The sequence below is a fragment of the Sorex araneus genome, chromosome 10, assembly GCF_027595985.1.
Source record: "Sorex araneus isolate mSorAra2 chromosome 10, mSorAra2.pri, whole genome shotgun sequence".
Taxonomy (NCBI): Eukaryota; Metazoa; Chordata; class Mammalia; order Eulipotyphla; family Soricidae; genus Sorex; species Sorex araneus.
The window spans coordinates 50,026,463-50,035,924 of record NC_073311.1 but is presented as its reverse complement, the minus strand read 5'-3'; the positions used below and the strand labels follow the sequence as shown (position 1 = coordinate 50,035,924).

Sequence of the window (9,462 nt, the reverse complement as noted above, 5' to 3'; positions counted from 1 at the left end):
CATTAAGTTGTTTAATTTCCAGGTGTTTGATATGATTCTTTGCGTCTGTGCATGATTAACTTCTATCTTCAGTGCATCATGATATGAAAAGATAGTTGATTCAATTTTTGTCTTCCTGACTCTGCTGAGCTTGTTCTTTGGCCTAGCACGTGGTTTATTCTGGAAAATGCTCCATGTACACTGGAAAAGAATGTTTATTTTTTGGGGGGGTGGGAGGTGTAAAGTCCACTGGCCTCTGGTTGACCTCTGGACCTGGGTGTTTGACCTGGCACAGACCCTCCGCCACGGGGTTCTGCTCTGCCAGCTGTTCAACAACCTCTGGTGTATTCCTTCAGTCTCACGGAGATCAACCTGAGAATGCAGATGTCCTTGGGGTACTCCATCAATCTCAAGGAGATCAATCAAGGCAGCAAATGTCCCAGGTGCTGCCCAGAGATGCAAGCAGTGCGTGTTTGTCAGGGTGTGGATCCCACCCAACCAAAAGCCTGCTTTTGGCAGACTGGGAACACCCATACAGTCGATTAGAGGCTGCCCTGAAAGCCTCCGTCCCTCTCAGAGTGATTGGCATGCTACCCAGGATTTATCACCTGCATGGCAGAGCCTGGCAAACTAACCGTGACGTATTGAATATGCCAAAAATAGTAACAGTAACAATAACATGCTCTTTGTGCTCCTGGAGCGAGCAGATGCTGCTGGGCTGCACTGGCACATGACAGGGACGAACAAAGAGTTTACTGGTGCCCGCTTGAGCAATCAGTGAACAACGGGTTGATAGTGATGATATGATTTTAGTCATCCCACCACACAATACCATTTTAAAATGAAATTTACAGTATTGTAGGAACTATATAATTTGCAGCAATTTAATCTTCAGTAAAAATTGTTAGTTGTTATTAGATTTCAGAAATGCTTCAAGAGGGGTCAGTACATGCCTTGTCTACATGAGACCCTCACTTGAATCCCCAGCTTGCATCTCCCCTTTCCTTGCTCCTCACCCAGCCAAAGTAAAAAATAAAAAAAACAACTGGGTCACATTAGTAGTTGTTTGAGAAAAGGCCTGGGTAGACAGACAATAATAAAATCAGAATAGATAAAATAATTATTTATTAATTCTGGCAAGTCATTCATTTCTGACCAATTATATATACAGAAAAATTTTTGATAAGGCATATAGTATTGTATTTTCGAACATTCTCTGTGCAAGAAACAGATCCAATGATAAAATCCCTTGATAAGGCTCTCCCTTATCAAGAATGATAACCGATTTCTTTCCATGGCTCAGCAGAAAATCCTTAGAGTTATATAGGAGTCTCTTTTTGCAAATCTTCATATGCAATCTGTTATAAAGTACTGTGGCTCCAACGTTCAAAGTATCCATAACTTGACCACCTACCACACCCCGACTGCGCTCATCAGGTCTAAGCTATCACCATCTCTCACCTAGATTTCTACAAGATCACCCGAGTAGATCTCTTTGACTCTTTCCTTCTCTTCCAACAATCACCTCTTAATAGCAAAATAAAAATGATCATTCTTCAATGCAAGCCACATCCCCTACCCCAGAAAGGGTACCTAAACCCCCGCTCCTCCACTCAACACACACTCAAAGGAACAAGATGTGCTTTCTTTTCAAGCTGCCACCCACACAGAGAAGAAAACAAGGTTATTTGACTTTCCGACATCGAGAGCTAAAAACCTCCCTTCCCCTCCACCCTCTGATCCCCCACCCTCCACTCTCTGACCCTGTGTAAAAACACAAAAAAAGAAAAGAAAGGGGCGCCACACCAGGGAGGTTGAAGGCGATGATGAGGCAGATGAAGGAAGGAACAGAACCAAGATGGTTGGTCTCACCGCAGTTTATTCCAAACTCCTTTCTCTATTCTCCTCTGATTCTCCTCCTGCTTCTTCCTCCCCCATGCTACTTCATTCTCTCTCTCTGCTTCCACTGGAACTCGCCCCCAGCCCCCTCATCAGCCTCATTAAATCCCTCCACCTCCGGGGCGGGACTTACACAATAGGTGTGGTTACAGTCAATAGGGGGTAAAGTTCCATCCCTTAGGGGGTGCTTTCACTAGGACAGAATCTCTTTCAGCAGGACATATGCCCAAGAGTGGAATTCCATGGGTGTGTTTCTCCTCTCTTTGTCCAACTAATGTATAAGTGTTCTTATTATAAATCATTTTGTATTGACATAGCAAGAGACGCATTAAGCTTATAGAATTGTTCTCTAGGGGTCACCTTGATCTCAGACTACAGCCCTCAGTCCAGATTAGTCTTTCCTAGCCCTAGCAGGGCCTATTCTCATCATTGCTTTTGGATCATGACATGACAAGCCCATGACCAAGCTCTTAACATATAGTTAAGCATTAGGTGCTTTGGCCAGGCCCATCTTGATGCCAGGGTAGCACATAACTCACCGCTTGCCCTGGGTCCATTCTGTCCCTCGTTGGGACCCTGCTTTTGAGGGTGCTAGGGAGCAAAGGCAGCTGAGGCTTAAGTCGAGAAAGCAGATGCCCAGGAATGAATAATATTTGAAGCCAATTAAATCCCATGTTACCAAAGCATATTAATAAATGTCTTTCTTTGTCCATACAAAAAGGATATTGTTTTAAGGTAAACTATTCAAAAGACATAAGAGAGGAGAAAGACAATATTAACTTACAATACAAGTTCACTGTCTTAACAAGGGCTGACCTTACAAATTAACAGTTTGATTAGAGGAAGAGCAGATAAACTGGTAGAAGTGGTTACAGATAAACAAAGGAATGGGAGTGATTCGGGAGCACTTTGATGGGCGTGACTGATATACCTAAGCTTCTAGTGGCAAGGGGAGCAGGACAAACCAATGATATCCAACATCACCCTTCATCCCTGAGACTGCATACTGACCACAGAAATTGTACAAGTGCAGTCTGGGCTTTATCTTTTCTTTTCCTTTAACCAGTCAAACCAACTGGGTAACTCCCAATGCCTGAAACTCTTCTTCTCTCCATTCAGTCCCTTCCGGTCACTGGGCCCTGCCAGTTACTCTCAGCCCTGACTTTGGGTCTCACAACTTGTTGCCAGACCTGAGTCAAGGGGATCATCAGCTGTGGTGAGGACCACCAGGGCTGAGCTGTGGGGTATTTAAGGGGGAGGAGATAGAGGAAAGGTAGATTTCAGTTTTTGTTCCTGCCTCTATCTGCTCTGAAGAACAAGGACAGCTTTTCCCTCTGGTTTTCTGGGCCATCGGCTTCATGCCCCTGTTAAGACACACTTAATCTTTCTTGAGACACACTGTAAAGCAGGTGCTCCGCCTCTTAGAAAACCTGAGATAATATTGATTGTAAGGCAAAAATATTGCAAAGAGGTAGGAGTAAATAAGATTATTACTGATAATATTTAATTATTTTATTTAATACATCTATATTCACAAAAACTAAAAATAATGGTGTTATATTTAAAATATATAGACAATTATATTTATAAACAATTTACAAATTTCATTTTTTTATTTTTCAATTTTTGTACACGAATAGGAGTCAGGACACATTGTACATTGTCATTTCGTCCTATTTGGGACTCGTCAGTACAGTGTAGCTGAAGAACCCATAATCCAAAGCATTATTGTTCACTAACCACATAAACATGTCTCCTTGGATGCCAATTGCCTAAAAGAATCTCACCACTCCAATCTGTCTTTAAAGTGGGAGCTTAAATGAAACATGCTAGATTTTTTATTTCCTAACATTTTAATCATTTATTTATATGTTACTATTCATAGCATATAAATATATTTATACTTAATGCACCTTATGTATAATATATTTATATGATATATAATTATATATTATAATTATAGTATATATAATTATATATTATAATTATATTATATTCCAGAAGTTCTTTTTGTTTGTTTGTTTTTTGGGTCACACCCGGCGATGCACAGGGGTCAGTCCTGGTTCATGCACTCAGGAATCACCCCTGGCGGTGCTCAGGGGACCAGATGGGACGCTGGGATTCGAACCCGGGTCGGCCGCATGCAAGGCAAATGCCCTACCCGCTGTGCTATCACTCCAGCCCCCTCCAGAAGTTCTTTTGATGTGAGGTAGACACTCCCAGTTACACTCAGCCCTGAATTTGGGTCTCATAGTTTGGTGCTACGCTGAGCCAAGGGATCATCAGCTGTACTGAGGTCTACCAGGGCTGAGCTGTGGGTGTCCATGGGGGAGGGAGGGCATCAAACCCAGGGTCTCCAGCATTCTAGGCATGTGCTCTACTGCTCCAAGCAGCTCTTCAGCCCAAGAATGGTGATACTTTGTAGGCCTCTCAAAGTGAGAATGCTAAAGTGTAAAAATTACATTATTAGTAAATAGAATTCTCTACAATGCAGAGAATTAGAGTATTGCCTAAGAATATTATTTTAGGGCCAGGAGCGATAGCACAGTAGGCAGAGCATTTGCCTTGCACGTGGCAGACCTGGGTTCTATTCCCAGCATCCTGTACGGTCCCCAAGGCACTGCCAGGAGTGATTTCTGAGTGTAAAGCCAGGAGTAACTCCTGAACATTGCCAGGCATGTCCCCAAAAAATATATATATATAAAAGAATATTATTATTAAAGTATATCCCTACATGTGTAATAGACAGCAAAAGAACTCTTGGTGAATCAACATATTTTAAATTACAAAATTACTTAGGTTTTTCTTATGAGCTGTTAAAAAGATTTTTTTCTGTTTTGCAAATAGTTTTATAATGTCCAGTGTTTGTAAGGAAAATAACACTGTATGCAGGGAAAGTTTTATGTATAATATACAAGTGGAGTTCTTGATACTAAATTTTTCTCTGGGTCGAAGTTACAAGTATTAACTGCTACCTAAAGGTTTATTTGATTTAGACTCATGTTATTCCAAATCTTTGTTTCATTTTGGTGGGGGAAGACTCCCTGTGATTCTCTCGGACTTAGTTTTTATCTTTGCTGCCAACTGGTATTACACATGTTTAGGTCAATACTTTTAGAAAAGTATTCAGCAACTGTAAATAACAATGCAACTTTTCTGCTGATGAGTTTCAAGCAATTTGACAGGTGGAGACATTGGGTTTGCTACAAATCCATTTTTTGTCTGAGTAAATCCTGGCACTGCTCACGCCATTGTCATTTAAGTAGGCACATTCCCCAGTTCCTCTGACCGGAAACCTAAAACAAAACAAAACAGTTATTCATACACTGAGCATCTTCCATTCATTCCTCTGATGTCATCTGTAATATTTCTACTCCACTTTTTTTAATCACTGTATCACTGTCATCCTGTTGATGATCGATTTGCTCAAGCCTCTTTTTTCAATAGATGTAAAAAAATCTGTTGCTTTTGTGACTTCTTAATAATAAACACCATTTTTATATTTAGCTCTTTTTACAATTTCAAGACACATGCTTGAACACCGCCACTGTATCATTCATCCAATCCAAATCTAGTTCTGTTGTTGATCTATATTTTGCCGTAAGTTGTATCAGTGAAAATCACTCAGTCCTCTCACAAACTACTTCATAAATTCTTGAAATAAAAATAGTCATTAGCAATGTGCTAATGAACTTTATTTTGATAAAGTGATCAGGCCCTTATATTTGATACATCTCCAATGACCTCATTGAACTGTCTACAACACAAGGAGCCACAGTTTCTTCCAGTAAATCTCTGAGAGATTTCCACAGGTCTTCTTTGAACCGTTATTCCTTACTTTGTGAAAAGATGTAGCAGCTGGAAAATGGATTTTTAAGTATGTGGGGATCAAATCATCAGTGACTTTCTAGGATTTTAGAACACTCCCCCCACCCCTTTCTCACTGCATACCAGAAGTTCTTTCTACCTTCTAAATCAATAGTCCATCAGAAAAACATGTGAATCATGGTATCAAAGTACAAGAACGTAGACATATGTCATCATTATATTAAAAATTTCAACTAATATTACAATGAATTGAATTTTCAAGGAACTGGCTAGTAAATGGAAAGGCATAGAAAGAATTTCTGTTTCTTATACAGTGCTATAAGGCTTTCTATATTAAAGTTATTGTTTTATAAACACCCTAAGTCATCATAGCAAAAGGGAAAATAAGTAGCAGTACATACACAATGTTGTCTCCAGTGTTATTTGTCCATTTCCAAGAGTGACTTGGCGATTCTCTGCTAAGGCCTATCCAATGGTCGTAGGGGCCTTTGTACCTTTTTAGAAATGTCTATTATAAAGAACAAAAAGTGAAAACATGCATCCTTCTCACTTACCACTCCCAAGTTGATCTTTCCTACAGTCTTATATTGGACATGACAGCAGGATATAAATGAAAAAGTTATTCTCTAACTCATTTCTAATCCTGTTATTATTCTCAGTCTCTGCTCCTAAACCTCTTTGTTTAAAAGAATCATATTTCCCAGTATGACTAGCAAAGTCTCACTTTGTGCCTACTGTGTTAGTATACTTCGAACACCATTACTCCCACAATTTGAATAAAAAATTATGTGAATACAATAACTCTCTGCACACAGGGAACAGTCCATCTAAGCTTCTAGGTTGACTATGAGGATTACAAGGGATTATGTCACATGTCTCACTGGGTTCTAGGCAGAGAATTCAACACATGTCAGAAGCTTGTCTGTGCCCCGTGCGTCCAGACTGACTCCATCGTTCTCTTTCAGCGTTAGCCCTGCACAGTGCCCAACCCTCTTTGGGGGAGCTCCTTATGCAACAGAAAATATGCTCCCCAGATAGTTCTTCTTTTAAAAATATGGACCAGACTCTGTGGCATTGGGAGAAATTGGACAGGGCCACTCCCTGCAAAGCTCAGCCCGGTGTGCACAGGCAGTTCCAGGGCAAGCAGGGTGACACGTGGCCCTGGGGAGCTGGACATGCGGTGTTGGTGGCTGAACTCAGGTCCTGCATGTGACGGACATGTTCTCTCACACTTGTACTGTCTCCCTGGTGCCCTAGAACAATTCTCACCAGTTCCTCTGAGGTGTCAATCTGAACGAGATGAGCTTCTCTTGATTCACAAAAAACCTGGCTGAATGTCCAGTTCCTTGTGTCTTCAGAAAAATAAAAGCACTTGTTTCCAAATCCAATCCACATGTGTGGGCAGGCGAAATGCTCATGCATTTTTGAGACTGGTATGTCCTCTGAGACCGCTCTTTCCTTTCTTACTAAAATTTGGATAATCACCACAAAACATAATAAATATATTTTCTTATTCTTTTAATCTATTTTCCCACTTATCATTCTAAGGTCACTGCTAATGCTATAGACTGGTAATTGTTCATTTTTTAACTCATCAGAATGTCTTATTCTAAGTACAATAGTCAACAATTCCCTGGTCGAGGGTACCAGTGCACTCATTTTACATGGGGGTACATGGGCATTAATGACTTAGGATAAATTTATAAAGCATCAAGTCCATGGTAATTCTTATAGATAATGGTAATTTCTGCAAAGAGTAAGTACAAGATATTCCTAGTATATCATATAGATTCCCCTTTCCTATATTTCTCTTAATATAAGCTCCTCTTCCTCTTGGCATCTTTCATATCCTGAATTTTACTATGGCACATACTCAGGAGCTGTAAAAACTTTCTCTGGACAAAATATAACAATCCAAATATTACTCTGGTAACAAAAATACAATGTAGGGTTTTCTACATTTTTACGTTTTTGTTTATATGTACTTTTAAAAAATGAATAAAATATTTTTGGCTCTTCTTAAATATTCTGAAATAATCAATATTTTGGAGTAAGGTGTAGGAAGAATTAACTATTCTCATTTCACACTTTGTCCGAATTCTTTGCTCTCTTTTAGAAGCTAAGACAACGTTGTTCATTAAGGATCAGTGAAATAAAAAAAAATAGTATCAAAATACTGAACACCAACGATAGTTTTAATTTCCTCACATTTAAAGAAAAAGAATCCTTCACATTTTTCTCAATCTTTATCCCTAGAAAGTTTAGATTGGAGAGCAGAGAGCACATGTGTGTCGAGATCAGTATCACTGTTTCTTTAACAAAAGTGCATCAAGGGCCCTGGAGCAATAGCAGAGTGGATGGGTAAGGTGCTGACTTTACATACACAGATCAGGGCTCGGTCTCTGGAACCTCATAAGGTCCACAAGCCCAACCAAGAGGTTCCCGTGTGCAAAGAGCAAGGAGTAAGCCCTAGCCACAACCCTGTGTGCTGCACCCCCATACAAAATATACCCCCCTAAATTATTAGGGAGAACCACTTGATACTTTAAATTAGGCTGAATAATACACATTGGTAAACCTAGAATTGGGGATTTTACATATTAGACTGTGATAAAACTCAAGTAGAAATATAAAATTAAAGGGGCTGGAGTGATAGCACAGCCGGTAGGGTGATTCCCAGCATCCCAGATGGTCCCCTGAGCACTTCCAGGAGTGATTCCTGAGTGCAGAGCCAGGAGTAACCCCTGAGAATCACCAGGTGTGACCCCAAAAGCAAAAAATAAATAAACAAAAAGAAATATAAAATTAAAGACATTTTGTGCTTGTGTTATCTCAAATGAACAGTGGTTGTTATCAAGAGAATTCAGATTCTAATATAGAAATTTTAAAAGAGCGGTATAATAAGACCATTTTTATTTATTTTTATTTTTTTTATTTTTTGCTTCTTGGGTCACATCTGGCGATGCACAGGGGTTACTCCTGCTTCTACACTCAGGAATTACCCCTGGTGGTGCTTAGGGGACCATATGGGATGCTGGGAATCGAACCTGGATCAGCCTGGCTTGGCCGCGTGCAAGGCAAGCGCCCTACCCGCTGTGCTATTGCTCCAGCCCCAATAAGACCATTTTTAAATGACATTTACAAATGTTCTAGGAACTATATTATTTGTAACAATTTAAACTTCTGTAAAAATTGTCAGTTGTTATTAGATTTCAGAAATGCTTCAAGATAGACTCAGTATATGCCTTGTCTATATGAGACCTTCACTTGAATCCCCAGCATGCCTCTCCCCTTCCCTTGCTCCTCACCACAGCCAAAAAAATTTAAAAATTATGAGGGTTACATTAGGGGTTGTTGGAAAAAGACCTTATTAGAAATAATAAAATCAGTATAGATGAAATAATTACTCATTAATACTGATACATCTTTTATTTCTAACCAATTCAACATACAAAAAATTTTTGTAAGGCATATAGGATTGTACTTTTGAACATTCTCTGTGCAAGAAACAGATCCAAAGATAAAACCCCACGATAAGGCTCTCTCTTAAAAGGATGATAACTTATTTCTTGCCATGGCTCAGCAGAAAATCCTTAGAGTTACATAGGAGTCTCTTTTTGCAAATCTTCATAGGCAATCTGTTATAAAATACTGTGGCTCCAACATTCAAAGTATCCAGAACTGACCTCCCTACCACACTCCCACTGCACTCATCAGTTCTAAGCTATCACCATCTCTCACCTAGATTTCTACAAG

General features: G+C 39.7%; 1 protein-coding gene across 1 annotated transcript; it reads right to left on the bottom strand.

Moving 5' to 3' along the window:
* Positions 1 to 5,047: 5,047 nt before the first annotated feature.
* LOC129399153 (C-type lectin domain family 2 member D11-like) lies at positions 5,048 to 7,128 on the bottom strand. The gene is made up of 3 exons (XM_055118442.1): positions 6,976 to 7,128; positions 6,108 to 6,214; positions 5,048 to 5,174 (listed from the first exon to the last, which is right to left on the bottom strand). The coding sequence occupies exons 1-3, from the start codon at positions 7,126 to 7,128 to the stop codon at positions 5,048 to 5,050; spliced, it is 387 nt and encodes a 128-aa protein (XP_054974417.1).
* Between the last annotated feature and the right edge of the window lie 2,334 nt (positions 7,129 to 9,462).

What these genes read in the sequence shown, in the direction of transcription:
- LOC129399153 (XM_055118442.1), bottom strand. Translation starts at nt 7,128, where the DNA reads ATGCATGAGCATTTCGCCTGCCCACACATGTGGATTGGATTTGGAAAC. An exon ending in TTGACACCTCAGAGGAACTG is followed by an intron (nt 6,215 to 6,975) that starts GTGAGAATTGTT and finishes TCTTTATAATAG; the next exon opens with ACATTTCTAAAAAGGTACAA. An exon ending in AACACTGGAGACAACATTGT is followed by an intron (nt 5,175 to 6,107) that starts GTATGTACTGCT and finishes GTTTTGTTTTAG; the next exon opens with GTTTCCGGTCAGAGGAACTG.